The sequence below is a fragment of the Bos grunniens genome, chromosome 17 (assembly GCF_055505025.1).
Source record: "Bos grunniens cultivar Pamir isolate PY7600 chromosome 17, Bosgru_T2T1.0, whole genome shotgun sequence".
Classification (NCBI taxonomy): Eukaryota; Metazoa; Chordata; class Mammalia; order Artiodactyla; family Bovidae; genus Bos; species Bos grunniens.
In genome coordinates this window covers 72,488,505-72,513,279 of record NC_141181.1, presented here as the reverse complement: position 1 = coordinate 72,513,279, position 24,775 = coordinate 72,488,505, and the positions used below count along the sequence as shown (strand labels likewise).

Below are 24,775 nucleotides of genomic sequence, written 5' to 3'. Positions count from 1 at the left end.
GAGGGCCCAGGTTCGATCCCTGGTCTGGGAACTAGATCTCACATGCCACAACTAAGACCCGGTGTCAGGGTGTCCAGACACTGGGTTTGCTTCTTAGATTTTCTTGGTTGAGATACCTTCAGCTTTTGACTTCATCCTATGGCTGACGGCTACCTGGCCACAGCAACCCTAGTCACGGGGTCAAAGGTGAACACACACAGCCCTGCCTGGCAGTGCTCAGTCTAGAGGACAACAAAGCTTCTGAAACAGAAGCTTCTGATTTTAACCTGGTTTCTCCAGTAGCCTTCCTGCCTGCAGGGAGAGCATGGGCTTTCAGCGGTGGGAGGATTTTCCTCCCCCTGCCCGAGTTTGACCAAGGTATTGTTGTTCAGTTGCTCAGTCACTTCCTACTGTGTGTGACCCCAGGACTGCAGGATGCCAGGAATCCCCTTCCTTCACTGTCTTCTAGAGTTCGTTCAGATTCATGTCCATTGAGTCGGTGATGCCTTCCAACCAGCTCACCCTCTGCTGCCTTCTCCTGCCTTCAATCTTTTCCAGCATCGGGGTCTTTTCCAATGAGTCGGCTCTTCACACCAGATGGCCAGAGTATTGGATGGATACTATGGGTTGATTTCCTTCAGGATTGATGGGTTCCATCTCCCTGCTGTCCAAGGGACTCTCTTGTCCAATACCACAGTTCAAAAGCTGGACCATAAAGAAGACTGAGTGCTGAACAACTGATGCTTTCAAACCGAGGTATAGTTGACGTATAACCTCGTTTCCGGTATACAGCATGTTTGCTACGCTATGCTACGCTAAGTCACTCAGTCGTGTCCGACTCTGTGCGACCCCATAGACGGCAGCCCACCAGGCTCCCCCGTCCCTCGGATTCTCCAGGCAAGAACACTGGAGTGGGTTGCCATTTCCTTCTCCAATGCATGAAAGTGAAAAGAGAAAGTGAAGTCGCTCAGTTGTGTCCGACTGTCATGGACCCCATGGACTGTGGCCCATCAGGCTCCTCCGTCCATGGGATTTTCCAGGCAAGAGTACTGGAGTGGGGTGCCATTGCCTTCTCCGACAGCATGTTTAGATATATGCATATATTGTAAAATAATCACCATGATAAATCTGGTTAACATCCATCACTTCATCCAGTTTCCTTTTTTATTTACTTATTTGGCTGCACCTGGTCTTCGCTGCAGCAGGTGAGATCTTTATTTGCGGCATGTGGGATCTCTGACGAGGGACCATTTGATGCCAGGACCCCTCCACTGGGAGCAGAGTCTTAGCTACCGGACCGCTAGGGAAGTTCCTCGATTGTTTTCTTTTTTCTAATCCCTTCTCTCAATTTATCCCCCTCTCCACCCTCCATTTTTTTCTTCTGATGAAAACTTTTAAGATTACACTCTCAGCAACTTTTCTTTTTCCCTTTATGTTTGGCCACATGGTATGGATCTTAGTTCCCCGACAGGGATGGAACCTGCGTCCCCTGCACCGGAAGGCAGATTCTTAACCACTGGACCACCAGGAAACCACCCCCCCCGACCCCGTCCCCACCACAGGAAGCAGTCTGATTAAAAACATCACGTTTTATTCCAAGGACTATGGTCATTTGCTGCGTTGAAGGCGTGACGCGCGGGAGCTGCTCTGCCACTGGCTGTGGGCAGGAGTCCCGCTCGGGTGCGCTTTGAATGCCTCGTATTCATCAGAGCGGGAAACGCGTAACAGCACCGGTAACGTCAATGACTCCGCAAAGGCTCACGGAGGCGAACTGTAAGACTTCCACTAAGCTAGTGTCGTGCACGCTTAGAATCGTTATTCACAGAGAAGTTAGAGAGAGCGAGGTGAAGACACGCTTCCCTCGTGCTGTCCACGCTGAGTGCGGTCGCCTAGGCCACAGGACACAGAAAAGAGCCCAGAGGCCACTACAGCCCACCGGGGTCAGAACACTGCCCCGGGAGGGACTCTTGCCTCTAAGTCCGGAGCACATGTGGCGTGGAGCCAGCCTCGAGTCAGGAAAGCTGCTCTTGGGAAGGCACGGCGTGTTTCCAGATGGACCGTGGAAATCCAGGTCTGTCTTTCGGACCCCTCGTGGCCAGGCGGTGGTCCCGGCCCAGCACCCCCGGGTCTCCTGACACGTGCGTCCGGAGGCAGGCTCTTCTCCTTAGCCACCGTGTGTCCCGACACGTGCGGATTCTGGAGGCCCCTCAGGTCGGTCCTCCTTTGCACTCCAGGAGTGTGAGCGGCTCTGCCGGCTGGTGGAGCAGCAGCCACTGGCCCTCAGTGGGTGTGGGAGCAGCTGCCTGCCAGGCACAAGGCTCAGGCCTTAGAATAAGGGATTCGAACGAGAACAGAACCAAACACATGGGCCGTGTGTGTGTGTGTGTGTGTGTGTGCGCGCGCGTGCAGGGTGTGTGTGTGTGGTGGGGGGGACATTTCCAGAAGAGTGAGGCCAACCTCCCCTCCACAGCTTGGGGTGAGAGGTGGGGGCGTGGGGAGAGCAGCCTCACAAAGGTGCCGCGTTGCCTCGAGTCCGTACAGTCACGAACCCCGTGATGCGAGAGGCAGGCAGTGGCCTCTGCATGTTTACTGAGCCATCGCAGAAGCTTGGGTCCAGGTGCGCTGACTCGCCTCCAAGGGCCCACACCTGGGCACGATGAGCAGGAAGTTACCCCGATACCCGCGGGGGAAGGCGTCGGGGAGGAAGACCCAGGGCTGGTGCCGGGTGCTGCAGTCACGCTTCCGAGCAGCCTTTTTGCTGGAGGTGCCCTGAACGGGTTCAGTGTGGGCTAAGCAGACATTTAACATTTTTCCTTTTTCCAGTTACCAGGAGAAAGACCACGACGGGCTGGAGGTTAGCAGACGTGGATCGGGTCGCCTTCCACCGCGCGTCCTGGACATTTCCAGCGGTGCAGTGACATGGGTCAGCCTCACGAGGCGGCTGCAGCATGACAGAAAGCTGTGTCTGCCCGCAGAGGTGGTCACCTGCAGAAGTGGTCAGTGTTTTTAGGAAGGTCGGGCATCAGGGGTGGAACTTTTATATTGGAACTGCCGCATAAGTGCGGAGGCCACACTGCAGCCTGACAGACCTCCAGGTCTGTCTTTGTGCTTTAAGGGGCTTTGAAATTAGCCTGCGACTGAGCCTAAGCGGTGATGTCGCCGTGTCGGGCCAGGTGACGGCACAGTGATTTTAAAGCTTCTGACCTGCACTGTCTCATCAGAATCAGTCCCTTTCACTGTCTTCAAAACATTTTAAACAATTTGTGTTTAAAAAGACCTTCTGCCTTCAATTATTTTGTTGGAGGTACCAACACAAAATCATTTAAGTTCAGAAATCAATTTTAATTAGTGCTTTAAAATGATTCTTCTTCTTCTTCTTTAAGAAAATGAGAAGTGAGAGCACGCTAGGGCGGTTAGAGTGACCTCTGGGCTTTTAAAAAGCCAAACGCTTCCAGGCACGGTCTGTCACGTGCGGATCCCAGTCCCAAAACTGGGGACAGACAACCAAACGACGAGCCAAGGTGTGTGGCCGGCAGCCAAGGAGAGAGGGTGGGCATCCTGGACGGGCCGGGGACCCCAGGCGCCGGGTGAGCACTGCTGCGTGGGGGCCCGGTCCGGGTGACCTGAGGGCAGAGCACCTCCCTGGGGCGCTCCCGTGTGCGCCCCGGGGCCCGGCCGGCCACACAGCCTGGGGCCAGGGTCGCACCTGCTCCTGAGCCTGCTCCCAGGCTTGCCTGCCCCCTGTGTGTTTCCAGGCATCACAGTGAGCGGGGCGGGTCTGAAGCCCCTCCTCCTCCTGAAATCAAATGCCTACTGAGTTTGGGGGCTGGGAGGGGAGGAGGTGGTGTCTGTCCACGCAACAGTGAGGACGCCCACCCCCTCCACCCCGAACCTGCCGCTGGCCTCTCCTGGGGCTCAGAGGGCCACGATGGGCTCATGGTGGGGAGCGCTGCAAACTGGGGTCTCGCGGCCCTTGGCGCTCTGCTGTGGGCGGCCTGGGGGACACACAGCACATGGAGACACTGGCCGGCCTGCCCACTGCCCGGCCCATGGCTCTGCGGTCAGGGTCCTGAGGGGAGGGGGGCCCCACATCCTTTAAACAAAATCTCGCGAGACCCACTGTTACAACATCTGCAAACACATGTTAAATCACATTTTGAAGTAGTAAGTGAAGTTTGTCAGTTTAAAAGAAGACCTTTGAAATCTCTTCGTGGGCAGGAAGTCCGCCTCCGCCTCAGAGCTGCCGCACCTTCCTCTCGGTGCTGGTGATGCTGACGTCTAGCTTGTCCACCTTGCTCGTGAGGCGGTCGAGGATGTCGTCCTGCTCGTCAATCTCCGTCTGTATTCCCAGCGCAATGTCCTTCAGCCGGCCCAGGCCCACGGACAGCTCATCTGCAGGACAGGAGGGTACGCGTGGGCTTGAGCCAAGTCAGGGCGTCGGGACCTGCACCCCAGATGCCCCCTGTGGTCACCGGCCCCTCCTCCTGGGAGATGGTCAGGTTCCAGGGCAACAGTTACAGGTTCCAAGACACACAGCTGCAGTGAAGAAGCAATAAGTGGTCGATGGAAAAGCCCCTCCTCCCGACCCCCACTGTCTGTACACGGACATGGCATTTCTTCTAGAAATTCACACAGGCCCACACAACTTCCAGCTGCCTTTAAACCTGACGCTGGGTCAAGCACAGATGCAGAGCTGCAGACAGGAGGTCCGCCGCGGGGAGGCACATCTGAGACGTACCTCAGGCTTCACTCCTCTTTGTAATAGACTTTTCCTTTCTGTCACACAAAGTGAAGAAAAGCAATCTCAATTTGTCTTTAAGAGGAAAGGCCTCCATAAGGTCACAGTCGGCCTCAAGTACACAAAGGGCTTTGTCAGCAGAGGGACAGAGACACTGGCTGTGAGCGGGGAGGGGCCATGAGGGCCCCGGGGTCCCCAGACACCGCTGTGCCGACCGCGGAGGGGAGTCCTGACCCGACTGGCTCCTTCGTTGGGTTTTGTGACTGTGTGTGTGTGTGTGTGTGCATGTGTGCGCGGGTGTGTGCGTTTGTGTGCCTACAGGAGTACAAGTGTTTGCACGCATACAGGAGTGGGGGACATGCCCAGAGCTGCTCTCCGCTCTTTCACCAGGTAAGAGCAGGGGAACAGAAGTGGGGTGCTCCATAAGCCTTGTCACTAAGTTAGAGACAGAGGGGCGACTGAAGAAGGCTGGCATGGGGCCGGGTGGGGGGGGTGGCTGGCAGAGCCCAGGCCGCACGGTGTGCCCCCAGACCCTGTCCCTGCTGCCGTCACCACCCAGACGAGAGGTGAGGATGGAGGCAGGCGGGCAGACCCTGGAGGGGGTAAGGGGCTGGGAGCTGTGCAGGCGTGGGGTGGGGTGGGGTGGGGGCAGGCCCCAGGGCCCGGGGCGGGTGAGCGTGGAGGCAGCGGCACCCTGGGCTCACCGAGGTTGCTGTCGATCCTCTGGTGACAGGCGCGAAGGTGCGGGTTCCGCGGGTAAGCCTCAGAGCTCACAGCTGAACCGGCCCCTCCAGGGATGGAGTCTGAGTTGACAAAGAGGCATGGGAGGACAGTTAACGGACAGCCCTGAAGAGTCGCCTCATAAAACTCAACCTGGACAACTGGTGGGAGGCCTAAGGCAGTCAGGTCCCAGGCCACTGAGACAGACAGGTGGGGGTGTGGAAGGTGGGGGAAGGCGATGCTTCCTCGGGGCAGCCCTTCCGAGATCACAGACCCCCAGGTAACGGTGGTCTGGCCAGACCCTGGCCCTCGAGCTCAGCAAAGAGCTTTAGTACAGGTAACGATGTACAGTGGAGGGCCACCGTGCAAACCCGTGCAGGCTACAGGAGGAGAAACGGTAATAACACACGTCTGACCCCAGGAAGCCTTCTCTAAACCTGTTTCCCAGCACACGCAGAAAAGCCCTGGCCCTCAGGTTCCGTCTCCTGCAACCAGCTCTCACTAGACTCGGGGTCTCTTTGCTCAGGGGCAGTGTTCACCCGCTTCCTCCAAGGCTCTCACCTCCTAGACGTCCTCTGGTCCCTTCTCTGCCAGACCCTGCAGGTTGGTTACGTCTGACATGCCTGGCTCTCTGGGGTGCATAGAAGCCCCTAGGAGGTCTGTTCCTCTTGAGACAAGGGACGTTTCTGGGCCCGTCATTTGATACTAATGGGGCAATCTGACACAAAACACCTTCTGTCCTGTACTGCTCGTCCAGTGGCTGGGCCTCATGGGCTGCGTTAGCCGCCCCAACAAACTCCCACAAGCCATCCTTGGTTCTGGATGGTGGATGTCCAAGCCAGGCCCCCCTGGGCTCAGACCCAGGTATCGGCCAGGCAGGGCTCCTGCAGCCTCTTGAGGGGAGGCGACTCCTAGCCCCATCCAGCCCCAGGAAGCCAGTCCTGAGAGCCGCCACTCTCCTCTGCCCCCTTCCCATGAGCAGACAGCCTCTATGATTTCACTGGGTCCAGTCGGAAAACCAGGACAACTCCCCCCTCAAAGAGGCCAGCCACTTGGCGACCACACTGTCCCCTTTGCCACGTGGCCCAGAATATTCCAGGGGCCTAGAGATTAGGCCAAGGGCATCCTGGGGGTCACAGCCTACTCAGCAAAGGCGCTTCCCTGCCGGAAAAGCTGGGAGCTACTCGGGCCAGGCTCCCACTTCCTTATCCCTCTCTCCATGGGGGAAGGGGCCCAACTCCGCAGTGATGCCCACTCCCAGCTCCCTGAGAGAACCACTGGGCCCTGCTGCCCCACCCCAGCCCAAGGAGTCCCCGAAAACCTGAGTCCTGGAGCTTCCTGAGGTTCGGGTGGCTGGCCTGGTACTGTGCCTCCTGCTCTTTACTGGAGTTGATGGCGTCTTTCAATCTGTGGATAAAAGTTAAGAGAAAAAGAAAACTTTCAGAGGAAAGGAGAACCACCTGTGGTGGTGGAGGCAGTCTTCCCAGCAGCGGCCGTGGGAGAAAGGCAAATGCCTCCTCTGACCAAGCCACAGACGAACGGTCTGATTGTTGGTGTCTAGTCGCTCAGCTGTGTCCGACTCTTTGCGACCCTGTGGACTGCAGCCTGCCAGGTTCCTCTGTCCATGGGATTCTCCCGCCAAGAATGCTGGAGTGGGCTGCCATTTGCTCCTCCAGAGGATCTTCCCAACTCGGGGACCAAACCTGCGTCTCTGGCATCACCTGCACTGGCAGGCAGATTACCTACCACTGAGCCACCAGGGTGGCCTGGGTGTCCTGATGGCAACTAAGAAGACAGAGTAAGCGCAGCAGCCTAAATGCTCTGTGTCAGTAGGCAGGGTGCGGGTTTTCCGTACCACGGCGAGACTGTTCTTACGATAAGAGCCAATGATCTGACGCAGGAGGGACGGAGCACCGGTTTTAGCAGAAACGCAGTTCTTCTGTGTTTGAGCTCTGACACTTATACGTCTGCCAACCCCACACACGATTTTATCACATCTCTGGCCAACGCCTGAAGCAGATAATCTGTGATTTTAAGGTGATAATCAACGGGCAACTTGGATCAGGCATGGGAAAATTTGATGTGAAGGCTTTTTAAAGCAACAATTCTGGGAAGCAAGTCACCTCAGCACTGGTTAGAGTGACCATTCTCTTTCAAACCATGGGGAGCAGCAGTTTGCTGCTGCTGCTGCTGCTAAGTCACTTTAGTCGTGTCCGACTCTGTGCGACCCCATAGACGGCAGCCCACCAGGCTCCCCCGTCCCTGGGATTCTCCAGGCAAGAACACTGGAGTGGGTTGCCATTTCCTTCTCCAATGCAGGAGAGTGAAAAGTGAAAGGGAAGTCGCTCAGTTGTGCCTGACTCTTAGCGACCCCATGGACTGCAGCCCATCAGGCTCCTCCGTCCATGGGATTTGCCAGGCAAGAGTACTGGAGCAGGAGTTTACAGGGACCCAATTCACGCACAGTAGGCAGACTGGACGGCGGTCGCGTCCGCACTCTCAGGAGTAGCGCAGAACACTTGTTTCAAGGTGTCTCAGGACAAACGCCTCCCGGTGAGTGATTTTCAGGGTCCCCGGGGCCGTTAAAGGCACGAGAAGTGGTCTGAACGCCTGTCAGTTGAACCTGCACCAAACCCCCTTCTGCTGCTTCTCACTAGCCAGCCGGGCACCTGCTCACCTGCCACTAGGCTGGGGGGTGAGTGTGCCGTTCTGCGCAGACGGGGTCTCGGCAGGTTTGGACCTGAAGTAATTGACGAGCCCCCCGAACACACTCTTGATGGAGTTGATGTGCTTCTGGCTGGTCTTCAGGTCCTGCTCCATCTTGTCCACCATCTTCTCTGTGCGCTCCAAGGCCCCGCGCTGGCGCACGAGCTCCTGGGGAGGACGAGAAGGCCTGGCGTTGCACCTCCTGTAACTCCCATCACCTGTAGAGGCAGGCCCTCCCTAAACCCTCAGCCAGCATACCGGGGAACACACAGACTCGGGGCTCTGTCCCAGCAGAAGCAGGGGTCAGGTGGCCGAGAACCAGCGGGGCAAAGGCAGCACACTGCTGCCCCCTGCTGTGTGCAGGGTGCTGGGGCTGATGGGAGGGGGGCAGCGGGTGGCTAGCTCAGCAGGCCTGGCTGTCTACACCGCGTGTTCCCCAGGAAGGCCTTGTCTGGCCCTGTGCCCTGGGCCCCCCTGAAGAGTGACTTGACCTCCCTGAGTCCTCAGGCCAGCCCGACAGTTTGTGCAGGCAACGTGGTTACGGTGGGGCCTTGAGCCACACGGTGCAACCTCTGGAGAGGCTAGGTGGGCAGCTGAGCCGTGGGGAGGATGCACGTTGCCCCGAGAAAGTGCTGGCCGGGCTCAGCTCCTCGGGGAGAGCACCAGGGGAGCCTGTGCTGGCTCTCCAGGACTCTGCCCACCAGCCTGTCCCCTGTGTGATGCTGACCCGCACCCTTCCACTGTAACAAACCACAGCGGCAAGGATAACAGCTCCACGGGTTCTGTGAGTCCTTCTAGGGGAACGTTAAACCTGAGAGTGGTCTTCAGGACCCCCAACATGGCCTCTGGAGAGTAGACAGCCCCTCGGCTTCCCCAGTGCATCACCTGCCCAGCAAAGCAAGGTCCCCCTGGACGCCATGGTGGCCACAAGTGGACATTCCAGGGAAGAGGAGCAGACATGGCCAGCTGCTACAGTGCTGGTGTGTGATGTATGACCTGCCGGGACAATGACGACCTGGCCGCACAAGGGGCCTCCTACGGCTAGGGAGCCAGCAAGCTTGACCCCGGAACTTTTCTTTCTTTCAGCCGCAGCATGCTGCACACGGGATCTTATTTCCCTCACCAAGGATCAAGCCCGTGCCCCCTGCAGTGGAAGTGAGGAGTCTTAACCACTGGACTGCCAGGGAAGTCCCTTCCAAATCCTAAAACTTTTCAACTAGACCATCAATAGTGTATTTAAAAAAAAAAAGTCAAGAAAGTAATAAATCCAGAAGAGACCTACTTCCTCCAGAGCCACACAGCTCAGGTCATCCTTTTTCCTGCATCTCTCCTCCCCTGGCCGGGTCACCTGCTCACCTGCCAGCTATTTGGGAAGTACCTATTACATGGAAGGCCACTGTGCCGGCAAAGTGTGGGAGCAGAATCTGAGCAAGACACAGCTCCTCCTCCACAGTCAGAAACCAGCTGGGAATCACCCTGAGCAGCTGTCTGCCACTCTCCATCAGCTTCTGCTTTAGGACAGGCCTGTGCGAAGAACTCTGGCCGCATCACAACCAGCCCAGGCTGCCTTGGAGGGGAGCCTCTGCTTAGGATCGCCCTCGCCTGGAGAGCAGGAGGGTCTGCCCAGAGGATGAGGGAGTCCTTTAAGTCATGGAGCCCCCAGGACAGACGGCCGAGACGGCCTCTGTTCCCAGACTGGAGAGGTGTCCTCCCGGGCCCACCTCTCCGAGTCGAGCTTTGGTGACTGTGGAGTGTGGAGAGACACCGTCGGGGAGGGGCCCACAGGAGGCTGCGTGCAGGTGTGCTGGCTGGGCCAGGATGCTCTCAGCGGCCCAGCTCCGATTCTACCATGCTGGCCACCCAGGCCCTGGTCCAAAGCTTGTTGATGGACTCCCTGAAATGAGACCCCGGGCCCCACAATTGTCAGTGGCCAGAACAGGGCAGGCAGTCTCCCTGGCCAGGGTGGTGAAAGGGGTCACAGAGACTGTGTCCACACGGGACACAAACAGGCAAAGGCCCGGCATCAAGGGACTGGCTGCAGAGGCAGAGGTCATCCACCAGGGGGACCACGACGCAGCCCAGAGAACAGAGCGTTGGGAAACTCCCTGGCGATTCGGCGGTTAGCACCCTGTGCTTCGCTGCCGGGTCTGGGTTTCTCACACAGCGGCAGGGTGGGAAAAGCAGAACGTCTCATGTTGCTAGGAAAATGCCCTCCACCCTGCTAAGCAATGAGCCATCTAGAACATACAGAATACTTCTGCTCAAGTTAAAATTAAAAAAAAAAAAAGGAAAACGATGGTAAGTGTATCTTCACACACAGACTCCCTCCACAGGGACAGAGAAGGGACAGAAGTGGCTAGGGGCGGGGGAGCTGGGGTGGGAGGAGCCTGCGCAGCCTTCCGCGTGTCCTCTGCTCTGAAGGCTGTGACTGCATTATTGTCACAGAAACTAAAACTCAGGAAAAGAGAAGAGACAACTCATGCCCGTGAAGAAGAGAGTCGGGTGGCCCACACGCCTCTGTGGTTTTGGACTGTGCTCCTCAGGCCGGCCCACCTTGCCTCGGTCCTCTGGGGTCAGGACCCGCAGCGATCGCCTGCCACTGCAGGTTTCTCACGAGAAGGGCAGCTCTCCCTTGGGAGAGGCGACCTGAGTGACTTTCCCGCTGCTGCCACACTGGGCCTGAATTACGACCTTCCCGACCTAAAAAAGTCAAGTCCCAACCCTTTAAAAATTGTGTTCTGTTGTGACATGTCTCAGTGCTGGGTATGTGCTGGGTTCCCATCTGAGTCGGGAGGTTAGTGGGTCAGGTGACTTAGATCTGCTGGGACAGAGCTCACCTCACCCCCCAGGAAAATAAAAGAGTGATGAGAGAGATTGAGAACACTTGGAGAGCGTGGGGTGGGGTGGGGGGCGCGGGGGTGCTGACCATTCCTGCTTCCGAGAGCAGATGAGTGAGGACTGATTCAGCCCTGGGCAGGGCCAGCGTGTGATAACAGGTGACAGAGCCTGTCACCCGCCCAGGCGCCATTCATGCGGCGCCTCTTGGGCAACGCCTGGCTTGGCCAGGTCAAGCCTCACGGCCTGAGGAGCTGCTCTCTCGTTCTCATGGTCCCCATTGTTGGAGAGAAGGACCCTGGGGGCAGCACTGGGGCTTGTCCCCACAGTCTGTGTTTCTGGCGCTCCTGACCTTCCCTCTGACTGTGCCAGGTCCCAAGCCCCTCCTCCGGGCCCTTCCTGGAAGCTCCCCGGGCAGCACTTCCTGTTCAGGAGCCGTGGCTGCAGGGCCTGGCCGGGTGCAGCTTGGCTCCTCTCTTCCTGGGGAACGTCCCTCCTCCTCCTCCTTCTCCTCCTCCTATCTACACCTTAGCCATAGAAACCAGACTGCAAGGTCTCCTCTGCTTCAGGTATTCTTCTTCTTGTCCCTCTGGCTTCCTACTTCACCTGTTCTCAGTTGTCACAGATGCCTTTTTAAACAGTTCTCTGTTGACATCCTTGGGCCTGGGCCCTTTAACCAAGTGACCCTTCCACTTGGGCCCTAAGACCCCAGGGAATCCTCCTAGATGTAAGTCAACACCTTCTATTTAGATTCCAACATAGAAATCCAGCAGACCCTACATAAATTCCTTTAGTGAGGTTAAAGACAGGCAGGATGGGCCAATGAAGGATACGGCGACAGGAAGTGGCAGTGGGAGAATGCTAGGATGGACCTCAAAATCCTCAGAGGCTGCAAGTGACCAGCTTGAGGGAAGTGTGCCAAAAGAGAAAATGATGAAGAAACGTGATGAGGAAGACAATGAACTACAAATGCTTAAGGTTAATTATTTCTTAGCTGACATAGCAATAATTTTCTTATTACATTCTTAACATTTAAAAATAAAGCCCAATCTCAGTGTTTCATTAGTGGGCTGGGGTGAGAACTGTGGTGGCTAAGAAACAACAGCTCTTACCCAAGGTCCTAACACCTTTGAAACCACCTATGGATGCGGAGGAGGAGGACCGGTGAGCTGGTGCGGCAGAGAGTCACAGACCGCACCCGTACGGCTAGGACATGTTGGCTGGGACGGGCAAGGAAACCTAAGGGCCTGGAAACTCGACCCGACTGGGACTCTGGGGCACTCAGCAGCGTCCAGGCAGACAAGGCCCCTCTGCTCCCCTTTCGGAGCACTCAGTACCAGAAAGAACCCAAAGGCCCATCTCCTCGGATGCTTGACACCACAGGCACAGGCGGAAGGGCTGAAGCCCCCGGGCCCCGGCTTCTGCCCAAGAAACGTGTAAAAGGAACAGATCCTCCACGTCCCTAACCCGGGCTCTGCTGTCCAGAGTCTCTACTTACCTGAACCGGACAGAGTGGACAGGCCTCTCGACGACAAGTAGAAAAAAACACCACCACTCCGGCGGACTAAACTCCGGAGATCGCCGGGAGCAACTGCCCCTTCGGGCGTGAAGACGGCGTTTCTTACGGTCGCTGACCGACAGTTACCGACCGTCCAGTCCCCAAGACCTCACGACCCGTCCTGGCTGGTCGGGCGAGCCCCGCCCCCGCCCGGATCCCGGCGACTGCGCACTCACCTCGGCGGAGACGACTCCGATCCTCTCGGACTCGTACATGAGCGACAGGGACCTGCCGGTGCTGGCGGCCGTGGCCTCCGCCCGGCGCAGCACCTCCTGCCGCAGGGCCTGCTGCCGGTCGGCGGGCGCGCCGGGCCCGTCCGCGAGGTCGCGGCTGTCCGACCACGGCGCCGGCCGGGCGTCCTCGTCCTCCGCGTCCTCGTCGAACGGGTTGTAGCTCCGGGGGTAGGCTGACATGGCGCCGGCGCTCGGCCCGGGACGGGCGGGAGGAGTCTGGTGCGGTCGAGGCGAAGTGAGTGCTCGGGTCGCGGGGACGAAGCTGCCGCCGCCGCCGCGCCGAAGGCCTGAAGCAGCGCCCGTCAGCCAGCCTCAGGCGCCGCGCGAGCTGCTTCCGCCTGCGGCGCGCGGAGGCCCCGCCCCCGGAACCGACCATCGTGTCCCGCGGCGGGGGGGTTCGCGCCCATCGCGCGCCGCGCAGCAGCCGGCCGCGCGGCTCCTGGCTCCCCCCGCGGCGGTGGGTCCGCCCGAGGCCACGCCCCGCGGCGTCGGCCACCGAGAGGTCACGTGGCGGGGCAGCCGGATGCGGCCGCGCCTGCGCCGTGCGCCCCGGCGCTCGCGGGCCGAGTGCGAGAAGCCGGCGGGCGGCGCCGCTTCGCGATGATGGCGGCGGCCGCGGCCCGGGGCGGCGGCGGCGGCGGCGGCAGCTTCGGCTCGGGCGCCGGCGGTGGCGCCTCCCGGGGTTTCTACTTCAACACCGTCTTATCGCTGGCCCGCTCCCTGGCTGTGCAGAGACCGGCATCTCTGGAGAAGGTAGCTTGGCTGCGGGGCGCGGGCTGACAGGAGGAGGGGCCCGCGGCGCGGGAGGCGGGGTGGAGGGCTGAGGGAGGCCGCGGGGGTCCCGGCGGCCGGAGACGCCGGCGCGGCGAGGGGCCGAGGGCCGGGGCATCGGCTGGCGGGGTCGGGGACTGCGAGGCCCGTGTGGCGGGCGGGGCCCGGACACCCGGGCGGGCTGAGGCGCGGAGCTGCCTGGGGACCCCGGCGGGCGGCTCCCTGCCTCGCCGCGACGTTGCCTGACCTTGGGGCGATGCCGCCCGCGGGGCAGGGGCGCTTCTCGGCGCGCTGCCCTGGGCGGTGAAGGGCGGGCGCAGCAGCGTCACTGAGACGCGGACCCGCTGCGCGTTGTTTTTCTCTGAGGCAAGAGGAGGCGTTAGACCGGCTGAGCAGAGGGCGTTGGACCGCAGAGCTCAGCCCGGGGGTTCCTTATCTTGGGAGGACGGTGAAGCGAAGCCCCGAGGGCGCCTGCGACAGTGGCGGAGACGCAGCCTTCCGAATGGAGGGTCCTTGCACCGTCACTGTGGGGTGATCAGGTGACCTCAAAACTCGGAGCCTCTGGTGTCCTCATCTGTGACACGAAGTTCTTGAGCGTTAGATGAGCTCGAGGAGAAGGTGCTTGGACCACGTAGACGCGCAGGGAAGGACCGCTTTCCTTCGCCACCTGGTGTGAGGATGAAGGGGACGACACGACTCTTCCCCGGCTTCCTGGAGGGTGGCGAGAACCTTGTCCAACAGCAGAAGAGCGGTTGGGGGTGGTTTTGTGGCTCTGGGGACGGGAGAAGCTAAAAGGCTGTCGCAGGCAGCACTTGGGCAGAGTGACCTGGGTCTTCCTCGACTCCTGTAGATTCGCAGACTCACAGAGGGAGCAGGTCTTGGGAAACTGATGCCAGCCTACCTTCTCAGTCAGAGAAGGAGTGTAATCGAACGGAAAAAATACGGGTTGTAGAGATAAGACCACCTGAATTTTAATCCTGTATCGTTCACTTCCAGTAGTGTGACTCTGGGCAGCTCAGTTCACCAGTCTAGTTCTCTGTTTTTTCCTGAAAAATACAAAATACTTGATGAGAGAGGTGGGAGGATCCACAGAATGCCTCGTGTAGACTTAGGTGCCTAATGAACGACCCCTGTTGTCATTTCGTGAGCCTGATGGTGGACCACAGCACTGGTTCATGAAGTCAGATCTGCAGCTGGCATTCTCTTCCTAGGAGGAGGACCAAGACTGCTGTCAGAATTTGCTCACTGGACTCAGAGAAGGGGGTGCAGCGAATTGGATGATCTTGCAGGAGGGTGTCCTGGGGCTCTAGCAAGGGGAGCACGTTTCCCCACTCACTCACTGAAGGATGCACTTTCAGCTCAGCGCTCCTGCTTCAGCCTTCTTTGCCCATCACACAGAGCTCCTGTAACTGCAGCTGTGTTGTCGGTAGCTTTGTCTCTTACCGTAAGGTTGCTGTTGTCAAGATTACAGAATGTGTGACAGTTAAGTAATGTAGCTTGCAGGTTGGCAGGCTCTCTAACCATCTCTTACTCTGCCTTCAGTGTCTCTGCCTCATTTACAAACCACTGCAGGAAAGAGTTAACAGCAAGCCCCCAGGGCTGCTGTCTTCAGAAGGGTCTGCTCAGGAAGTTGGCCGTTGGCTGGTGTGGGGAGTTTTGCGCTTGAACTGTCCCTCCGTCCCCTAGCACCCCTGATAAGGGCGCTTCACTGTGTCTGACTCCGCACGAGCAGCGTGGTTTCTGTTGAGCACCCACTTTCTAGGCAGGCAGTGCCTAAGTGCCCAGCCCCCAGCAAAAACCTTGGCACGAAGCTCGCTGCTGTGAGGGGAGCGTGCTTGGGGTGCACCCTCAGACGAGGCAGGGCCCTGTGGAAGCCCCCGCACGGCTTTCTCCAGACTCCAGCTGTCCTCTTCCTCGGTGAGACCCTTGCGCTGGGTGACATTTAACCGAGAGGACACCTGTGTGCGTGCGGCCCTTCTTTCTCGGGAGGAGGGTCCTGTGGCTGACTCCACTGGATATGTGTGAATTTCTCCTGTCCGCTTCTACCTTCCTGAGGCTCGGTTACACCCCGGATCACTGTTCCTGTTCAGCCCTATACAGTGTGTCTGCTCGCTCCACTCCCCTACTTAAAACAGTGGACGAGAAGCCCTTTGCATTCCTGAGGGAAGGATTCTCGAGGTTCTTAAGAGTAGAGGAGTTTCTGAGTACCCACCTGCGGTAAGAAAGTGGAGACTTATAGGGAGAGGTGAGTGTTGAAACTCTCCCCTCCCATTTCTTTGTCTTCACTTCTCTCTTCTTCTTTTTTCCAAAGAGGGCAGAGGCCTGAGTGGGACCTGGTACAGATAGGGTCGGCCCAAGGAAGGCTGTTTTCTGAGCTGGGCCTGCCGTCCTGGCTCAGGCATGGGTGCCCAGACAGCCGGCGTGCTTTTCGCGGCCCTGGGACACGTTAGGGACACAACGTCAACGTGCCCTGTCTTTGTCCCTCGGCATGCCACGGGGGGAGGGGGTGACGCGCTCCATTCACCCCCCTCACCCAGGCTGTGAGGCCAGGCCTGTCACAGGGCAGAGCGTGCCGCTTGTCCTTAATTCCTTAGTTTGCTCTCTCTTCCAGAAAACGCGCATTGATCATGAGGTCAGGCAAATGGGAAACCCCTAACTTGGTTGCTCGGGTGACCAGCTGCAAGTCAGCTCTGCTCTGTGTCCGCTGGGTGCTCTTGTGTCCCGGGTCTGGTGACCAGGCTCAAGGGCTCCTGGCCTCTATTCTCAGATTCTTGTCTGAGCTTCAGCCTTTTCCTGCTGGGCTGCTTCTAGGACTGCGGTCCCAGCCTGAGGGTTGCAGCCCACCTCCAAGGGCCCCTGTGAGGCCCACCCAGGCCGCAGCCCCTGCCTCTGGAAGAGAGGAGAGGAGAGCAACAGAGAAGAGAGCGAGTCCTGTCTACAGCGTGTCCGTCTCTGGTTCCCATGTCCCGCCCATCTTTTTGCTCTATGTTCCGGGCTCCTGCCTGTCTTGAGAAGGCCGCCGCCGCCACCACCTGTACCCTGTGCCACACGTCTCTGTGCCCTGGACATCAGGGGGCCCGCTCCTGCCTCCTCTCCCCTGGCCTGTGCTGAACCAGCAGACCCCACGCCCGGGCAAGCAGAGCCACGAGCAGACCTGCACAGCAGGCAGCCTCCCGTACCCTCCTGCCCCTCTTCCCGCCCTCCGGAGCTGTGTTTAGATCCTCCCCTGTGGCTCTTCCTCAGAGCGCCAGAATATCGGGGCGTTCAGCTGGCTGCCCCGGCGTTTGAAGGGCCCGGCCTGCAGCGTGCAGTCGGACCAGACCCTCCCTGCAGGCAGGTGTGCGCCGGGCGGCGTGCAGAGGGGTGGCCAGGAGCTGAGCCGGTGGGCTCTGCAGTTCACGGTGGTCCAGGCTGTGGAGGGAAAGTCCTGCAATTGGCCTTTCTTCAGCATCACGAAGCTAAAGGTGTCCCCTCCTGCTCCCTTTCCTTTGTCAAGCCGCGTTAAAAGGGAACCACTGAGTGAGAGGAGGGTGTTCATGCCGCTGGAGCCAGTGTTGTTAAGTCAACTCTGAAACATTTTAGGAAGTACTTGGAAGAAGAAGAAAATCTTTACCTGGAATCAAACCACATTTAACTATATTAGTTTGCTGGGGCTGCCATAACCAAGTGCCACCTACCGTGGCTTAAACGCCAGAAGTGACTTTTCTCACAGTTTGGAGGCTGGAAGGCCAGAATGAAGGTGTGGGCCGGGCTGGTCTCTCCGGAAGCCTCTCTCTCTGGCGTGTAGACCACCGTCTTCTCCTGTGTCCTCAGTGGTCTCCCTCTGTTCTGTTCCTAACCCCCCCTGCTTAGAAGGAAGCCAGTCCTGTTGGTAGGACCGGCCCTCCCTAATCACCTGATTTTAACTTAATCACCCCTTCCATGACCTGTGTCCAAATGCAGTCTCATGCTTAGGTACCTGGGCATTAGGATGTCAGTGTATGAATTTGGTGAGAGGCCCAGCCCAGCCCATCCCATGAAGCCATCAGCACAGTCATTTCCTAAAGCTCTTTTTAGCCTTTAACCACGTATAGCTATGTTCACTGTATTTTGCAAAAGTAGCTGATAGTTATTGTTTCCATGGTGGGACATGGTTTTTTTTGCATTGGTGAAGCGTACTTAGGCATTTCTCTGTTTAGACTTTCTGGTCTTTCCTTGTGAAGCAGCGTGTTTGTACACCTGGCACTGTCTTCTTCTGAATTACGTCCTTGTGTTACATCGCAGACGAGTCTTGATGTGAACTGCCCACCTGCTTCCAGAAGGTTCTGCGTGTTGTGATAGCGTTGGTAAGACACCTTGTACTGGTTTATCTATAGCTTCACAGGGCTGGATTTTGTCGTATGTTTCCCTGCCAACTCAGAAAGCATAAGAGGGTACCTTATGCTTCTGAGCCCAGGGTAATGTTTGGGTGCGGTTGGCTCTGTTATACTGTGAGGTAAGCAGACAGCCCGCAGGGCAGAAGTGCTGGGATTGCGTGGCGCTGCCGTGCCCTCACCTTCTGTGCTCAGATTCCGTGGCGCCGCCATGCTCCCGCCCTTTGTGCTATGGGAGCTTGGGTTCTGTGTTCTCTCCATGCTGCCGGGCTGCCGCTTGAGTCCTGACTCGGGGCCGGGGCCGCTCCGGGTCCCAGCTGCGCGCGGGGTCCTGGTCTCAGGTCACTTTGCGACTCTGCAGCAGTCCGAGGAGCCGGGCTGGCCAGTGTCTGTCCAGAGAGGAGTCTGTGGTGAACCCTGTGGCTTTGGAATTAAAGCCTCTGGGAAGATACTTGGCTGTTTGGTATTTTGCTGGGGTGGGGGCGGGGAGAGGGAGGAGCAGATCACTTCTAACGTGGGCCTAAACTCTTTCCTTGTGGCTCTTGGTAGGTTTGTGAAGAATGTGATAGAAGGTAATAAAGTGAACCGAGCCCTGAGGCAGTGAAAGTGCTGCAGGCCTTGCTGGGAGGTCACCCTCAGCCGAGGTTTTTCATGGGAACGGCCGTGGGCTTTGCATGTGCTACATGCTCTGGCTGCTGAGGCGAGGCATTTCAGGTGGCGGAGGCGGAGAACCAGCGTTGGGAACAGGATTTGCTGGAAGAGCAGAGTGGAGACAGACAAGCTCTGGGGGTGGGGGGGCCAAACCCAGAGGCCACGTCTGCCTGGGGAGCCGGGGAGGGCCTGCGTCTGCGCGGGGAAGCGCTTACGGCCGCCCTGGGTTCTCTCAGGAGCGTGTGCGCCACCGCTGCCGGCTCCCCCAGAGGGCAGAAATGTTCCGTTTCTGACTCTTGTCTGCCGTTTGCCATTTGCACTCGCTGGAAACGGCGCCTCAGTGCCTTCCTCCAGTGGCTGTTCCCATCGTCGAGTTTAGTTCCTGAAATGTTTCTGTGCTCTTGTTCTCCTGGTTTCTTATTCACATATTTATTCTTGTTATCTGCTTCTGTCATGAAAAAAGCTTGGCCTCTTGTGCATATGACCACACCAGCCAGAGCACAGCTTTCAGTTGCATGAAACCCTGCCGCATAAATGCAGGTTTGCAGCAAAGTGACTCCAGGCTCACTTGCCTGTATTCAATGAGTCTGAGAGACTCTCTCTGCTGAGCCACTCTCTTCTGAGCATCTCTGTTTAGAGCTCGTCTGGAAGCTGGGATTCAGGCCGGCTGAGGGTTCACCATGGTGAAAGCAAAAGACGCTGGCGTTCATTCCCACACGGTCTTGGAGGGCCTGTGGAGGGCCAGACCCTAGAGGGGCAGAGAAATGGGCACAGTCTTGCTGTCATGGGGCTCACCGTGGAGAGAGACAAAGCGGCATTAGACAAAAGCTGGAAGTAAACACGGGGAACGCTAACAGGCGCCGTGAAGGAGAAGTCCGCGGTGTGGATGGTGTGACTGATGCACGGGCGCCGGGAGCATTCTCTCCTGGCAGAGCAGCGGCTCTAGAGCCCTCGGGCCCCGCAGCCTCACCGGGGACAGCAGCCGCGTGGCCTGCTCCGCGAGGCGGACTCTTCGCCCCGGAACCAGCGGGGAGCCCCAGCTGCGGGCTCTCGTCAGGCTGGGGACGCTCCCACACCTTCCTGGTTTGTGGAGGGGTTTTGTCCGGAAGGCTGCTGCATTTCTCAGGTGCTTTCCTTGCAGCTGTTGCAGAGCTGGTTTTAAACTTGGTTAGGGCGGGTCTGAACCAGCTTTTGCCACAGGAACACTCGACTCCCCTGCCGAGGCGTGGCCCTGCAGGTTCTCCACGGAAGCTTTGCGGGCTTGTCGCTCTGGCTGGAAGGAGCCCAGGCTCCTCCCAGCTCTCCGAGGGCCTGGGAACCTTCGGCTTCCAGCTCCTTGCTTGATTTTTACCCCACTTCTCGGGGTATGACCCTATCCTGGTCTGTCTTAGCGTATGCACCAACGACTCGGATTTGCGGAGCTTCTTCCAGTTGGCGCCCTCTTCTCCTGGCTCTCCAGCCGCTTTCCCCGTCCCTGTCTCCGCGGCTTCGTGAGAGCAGCGGGACCCGCTCTGCGGCCCGGGGCGCCTCTTCTGGCAGGAGTCCCGGGCAGTCGCAGGGCTCAGCTCGGCGCCCCCTCCCCGGCCCTCAGCGCAGTGTGCGAAGCGCACTTTCACGTGTGCGAAGCGGGCTGTCACGTGTGCGAAGCGGGCTGTCACGTGTGTGAAGCGCGCTTTCACGTGTGCGAAGCGGGCTGTCACGTGTGTGAAGTGTGCTTTCACGTGTCTGCCCGTTTTTCTGCTTTATGGCAGGAAGCTGTGTCCACATCCCGCTGTGGCCTCGGGGCTGCAGGTGGGAGTTCCCTGTCCACAGGATTTCACTGTAGGAGTCTGTCAGCTGGTTCTTTCATACCTGAGGAAGCTGAGGCTTGAGGGAGCTGCTTTGCCAACCTGCCAAAATTGTCACAGGCACCGTTGTCTACCAAGGCAGCGCTGAATCTCTTAGAAAATGCTGACTTATGTTCCGTGTTCTCCAAGGGGGCAGGACATAGAGTGACAAAAAAAGCAGATTTAACAACAGAAAACACCACTAATACTTACAGCTTAACGTTCAGTTCTCAGGGAATTTTGTTCCCCCAGGAGACTATGCCCAGAGGTTTCAGATGACACAAGTTGTGTACTTTGAGAACAGTTCCGTTGGCCAGCGTGTAATGAAGGCCGCAACTGCAGCTCTGCTGTGACCTACATACCCGACGTCCACCCGCTCTCACGCTGACTTGCCCTGCGGCGCTCGGCCTAGGCGTCCTGTCTAGTTCTGGGTAACGTGCTTGGGCGTTTCCTCACTCTGGCAGTAGCTTCACCTCATGGCACAAGGAGCTCGTGGCAGTGAGGCTCCTGCCCACCTCCAGGGACGGGGGTGGCTGGGAAGGCGGGGTGCCACCCCCCTCGATGTGTCCATTCCAGAGGACTGCTCCCAGACCCTCGGAAAGATCCCTGGGTCGTAAAGCTTGCACGGCGCCAGTCTAGCCTTCTAAAGAGTGTATGTGCCTTTCCACAAAAAAGGAAACCCTGCCAGTGGCGTCCTCCAGCGTGAGTTCTCAGAGGAGGAAGAGAGGAGAGGCTCTCCGCCGACTCCCCGCAGGGAGAGCCAGCCTCCTGCACGACCTCCATCACCTGGTTTCTCGTCTGCCTGGAGTGAGGGCAGGGCTGGGTCCAGGGTTCGCTGCATCGCGGCGCCTCCTGTTGGTGGTGCCAGTGAGCAGGGGGGCAGTGGGTCAGAGGTGCGCTGCCCCCACCCACCCTCACGGGGCATGTGCTGAGCCCGCTAGGACTGTGCCTTGGTGCCTGGCCCTGCCGGGATGCCGCGTGGACAGGAGGCTGAGGCTCTGCGCGTCGCCGGGTGACTCTGGGTCTAACTCCAAAGTCCACGTGCGTCTCACTTCCGCGATCCTTACCCTGCCCCCCAAGAAGCCTGCAGGGACAGAGGACAGGACGGGAGCACGCTGTTGAGAAGCTCAGGCTCGGCAGTGTTGGCGCCTGCGAGTGTTGACCAGTGGTCCTCTCTGTGTTTGGTCTGGAGGCTTGGCCAGTGGCACCGCGTTTCTGAGTCTCGCTCCGCCCTGCAGTCCCCCAGGGTCCCCCTGGCTGTGCTGGGTGGGGCAGGGCCGGGGTCAGCACGCTGCTCCGTCAGCTCTGGGCCTCCGTGGCTCCCTCCCTTGTTGCCTGTCACGGGGGTTCTCTTCCGCCTGAGCATTTACTCACACGGCACGGATTCCCCTCTTGTGTGTGTACTTTAATGTTAACCTACGGGACGTGCTTCCTGATGACACAAGGACTGTTTGCCTTTAGAACATATTATGGCAAATATAAAGAAACACGAAGAAGAAACGTAACACCTCCGGTCAGCCTGTCTCTTGGAAGCATTGACACTGATTTTTTTTTTTTGACCCCAGCGTGCAGCTTTCAGAATCTTAGTTCCCAGACCAGGGATTGAACCCTGGCCCTAGCAATGAAAGCGCAGAGTTCTAACTAGCGGACTGCCAAGGAATCCCCTGATACGTTTTCTCCCCACACTTTTTCTGTATGTAATTCAGACCTTGTCTTCTGTTGGCTTCTAGAATGTTTAGAGCATTGTTCTGTGCCATGAAAAATGCCATTGTTAATGTCTGTGCCATTAGGTTAAACTTTACAAAAGCATTGTTTTTATAGATCAAAAATGTTTGCATATCAGCAGTTTCATCGGGTTTAACCTAATATTTGATCAAATGGTTGACCACGATTACTCCTGCAGCGCTTTAGATCGTTTCAGATCGTCAGTTAGTAAACGCAGCACTGGGGCGAAAGCATTTTATGTAACTTTTGCCAGTTTCTATAAAGAAGGCTGAGCGCCGAAGAACGGATGCTTTTGAACTGTGGTGTTGGAGAAGACTCTTGAGAGTCCCTTGGACTGCAAGGAGATCCAACCAGACCATCCTAAAGGCAATCAGTCCTGAATATTCATTGGAAGGACTGATGCTGAAGCTGAAACTCCAATACTTTGGCCACCCCATGCAAAGAACTGAGTCATTGGAAAAGACCCTGATGCTGGGAAAGATTGAGGGCGGGAGGAGAAGGGGACGACAGAGGATGAGATGGTCGGATGGCATCGGTGACTCAATGGACATGGGTTTGGGTGGACTCCGGGAGTTGATGATGGACAGGGAGGCCTGTTGTGCTGCAGTTCACAGGGTTGCAGAGAGTCGGACACGACTGAGCGACTGAACTGAACTTGCCAGTTTCAGTTTGTCCCCGTGTATTTTCTGTTTTAAAATCTTAAGGGAGCAACAGAATTACTTTCTATAAAAAGTCCTCAGTGGTAACTGACTGATGGATCTTCAGGGCAAATGCCAAGCATTGGATTCAGTTTACTTTGCCTGTAAAACGTCCCACCAGACCTGTGAGCGTCGGTAAGAGCTGCTCATCACATCCATGGGTTGCAGCGTTAGCGCCTCCTGGTGCGCCTTCAGAGCTTCCTCTGCAGAGATTTTCAGGATTGGCATCCCCTGTTTTCCTTTCCATACTGAATCCCGATTTTTGGTTCTTTGGTGGCCTTTCCTGTTGGTTTGTTCTGACCGTCATCCAGTGTTTTCATCTGTCCCATTAATTGCTGACTGTCCACCCACCGCCCTCCACTTGCCACCAGGGCACGTCCAGTAGCAGTGGACACTGTTTACTGCATACTTGCTGAGTGCCCCACCCCGTCCCAAGTGCTGTACACACGCTTGGAGTGTAAAGAGCCGTAAGTGGAGGTGGGATGCCTGCGGCTTTGGTCACCTGCTCACGGGCACCGCTGGGCAGCAGGGACCCAGGCTGCCCCAACACTGAGGAGCAGACCTCAGCCATTGTGCGTTACTGCTGCAGGCACGGCCGCTCAGCTCTCGGCCAGGGTCCTCAAAGGGCGTGTGTAGCGTCACTTCAGAGGCTGGAGGTGTGCTTGCTATCATCTTTAGACTGGGGAAACAGCCTGTTGGTTGTATAGACTCACTGGGCTTTTTCGTACTGGTCCATTCTGAATGTGGGCGTATATATTTTTAATCCGTGGTTTTTTGTCTCATTTTCTAGGTCCAAAAGCTGCTTTGTATGTGCCCAGTAGATTTCCATGGGATCTTCCAGCTGGATGAGAGGCGGAGAGACGCAGTGATCGCATTGGGCATCTTTCTCATTGAATCTGACCTACAGGTAAGCCTTTGCGAAGTGAAGTGTTTCTGAGTGCAGGAGACGGTGCAGTTGGGGTTGAAGTTTGTATCTGCTGCGTCCACCTAGATCCGAGCCGGAGGGTGGGGTAGCTGGACGGGTGCACGTGACCCCTGAAGGCTGCGTCCTTGGGGAGGTGTGCTGTGGTCCCACTGGGTTGTGCTGGTGCTCTGGGAGGGGGCTTGGGTTTCGCCTCAGCAGAACGCTGCCGAGTCAGACGCAGAGGAGCCATTATTTTCCCTTTCCAAAGGACAACACTCTTTGAGATAATCATGGTGTCTTTTTCAAAACTATGATGGATGTGAATTAAGTTTTACAGCATGTGCTAATGTGCCTTTTAAAGGTGATTTTAAAAACCTGTGGCATGGAGAAGGAAATGGCAACCCACTCCAGTATTCTTGCCTGGAAAATCCCAAGGACGGAGGAGCCTGGTAGACTACAGTCCATGGGTTCGCAAAGAGTTGAACACGACTGAGTGACTTCACTTTCAGACTTGTCAAACAGGAGAAGTGATAAGGCAGTGTCTAATGGGGGAAATATCAGTTCAGGTAGAATGAAGTGAGCACCAAAGATCTGAAATACTAATAAGATTATTGTCCTGAGAGCATTACTCAAACCGTTAGTTTAAGATACTGGAAAAAAGTCAACGAAGCTGACCTGGGCAAAGGGGACTGTGCAGACCACAAAGCCATATTAACTAACTACAGATGGCCACTTAACTCTTGTTCCATTTCCTCTGCAGCTTCTGCCGAGTGGCTGGGCCAACAGATCAGACCAATTTGATATGCCCATCTCTAAGGCTTTAGCTGTGAAGCTGCTGGACATTAGGCTGAAAACAAAATCATATATATTTTAAAAAACAGCATATATTGCTTTATGCTTTTCCTGTTACAAAGCAAAAGAGGTATAACCTAATGGCGCCTCTGGTTGTTCATTTAAAGAAACCTCACAAAGGAACACCAGATACTTAACCCAATATACACAGTTCCCCGGCAAGTTTAATGAGGTACCCACTTTTAAGTTTCACACTTGATAGTAAAAGCAATAGATGATGACAATGA

At 57.1% G+C, this 24,775-nt stretch overlaps 2 protein-coding genes across 9 annotated transcripts in view; one reads left to right on the top strand and one right to left on the bottom strand.

Annotated features, from left to right (window-relative positions):
- Nucleotides 1–1,550: 1,550 nt before the first annotated feature.
- On the bottom strand, nucleotides 1,551–13,099 carry SNAP29 (synaptosome associated protein 29). 6 transcript variants are annotated; one of them, XR_015144865.1, is made up of 6 exons: nucleotides 12,713–13,099; nucleotides 8,115–8,311; nucleotides 6,759–6,844; nucleotides 5,422–5,520; nucleotides 4,175–4,515; nucleotides 1,551–2,964 (listed from the first exon to the last, which is right to left on the bottom strand). XR_015144865.1 is itself a non-coding variant. In XM_086349184.1 (6 exons), exons 1-5 carry the CDS (start codon nucleotides 12,947–12,949, stop codon nucleotides 4,214–4,216), a joined length of 777 nt encoding a protein of 258 aa, XP_086205310.1. In that variant the 5' UTR covers nucleotides 12,950–13,099; the 3' UTR covers nucleotides 1,551–2,964; nucleotides 4,175–4,213. The 6 variants fall into 6 exon arrangements, 5 of the variants coding, with proteins under 5 accessions (XP_086205310.1, XP_086205313.1, XP_086205311.1 ...); XM_086349184.1 differs by having other exon boundaries at nucleotides 4,175–4,371; XM_086349187.1 differs by lacking the exon at nucleotides 12,713–13,099 and adding an exon at nucleotides 12,477–12,684 and having other exon boundaries at nucleotides 4,175–4,371.
- PI4KA (phosphatidylinositol 4-kinase alpha) overlaps nucleotides 12,865–24,775 on the top strand; it is a 59,829-nt gene continuing 47,918 nt past the window's right edge. For 2 of the 3 annotated variants that reach the window (XM_086349127.1, XM_086349130.1), the window contains exons 1-2: nucleotides 13,321–13,522; nucleotides 23,583–23,699. In XM_086349127.1, coding sequence (XP_086205253.1) covers nucleotides 13,370–13,522; nucleotides 23,583–23,699 — 270 coding nt within the window. In that variant the 5' untranslated portion in view covers nucleotides 13,321–13,369. Of the gene's footprint in view, nucleotides 13,005–13,320; nucleotides 13,523–23,582; nucleotides 23,700–24,775 lie in introns of those variants that run through there. The other variant, XM_086349128.1, reaches the window with a different exon arrangement.

What these genes read in the sequence shown, in the direction of transcription:
- SNAP29 (XM_086349184.1), bottom strand. Translation starts at nt 12,949, where the DNA reads ATGTCAGCCTACCCCCGGAGCTACAACCCGTTCGACGAGGACGCGGAG. An exon ending in TCGGAGTCGTCTCCGCCGAG is followed by an intron (nt 8,312 to 12,712) that starts GTGAGTGCGCAG and finishes CGTCCTCCCCAG; the next exon opens with GAGCTCGTGCGCCAGCGCGG. An exon ending in ACCCCCCAGCCTAGTGGCAG is followed by an intron (nt 6,845 to 8,114) that starts GTGAGCAGGTGC and finishes TTTTATCCACAG; the next exon opens with ATTGAAAGACGCCATCAACT.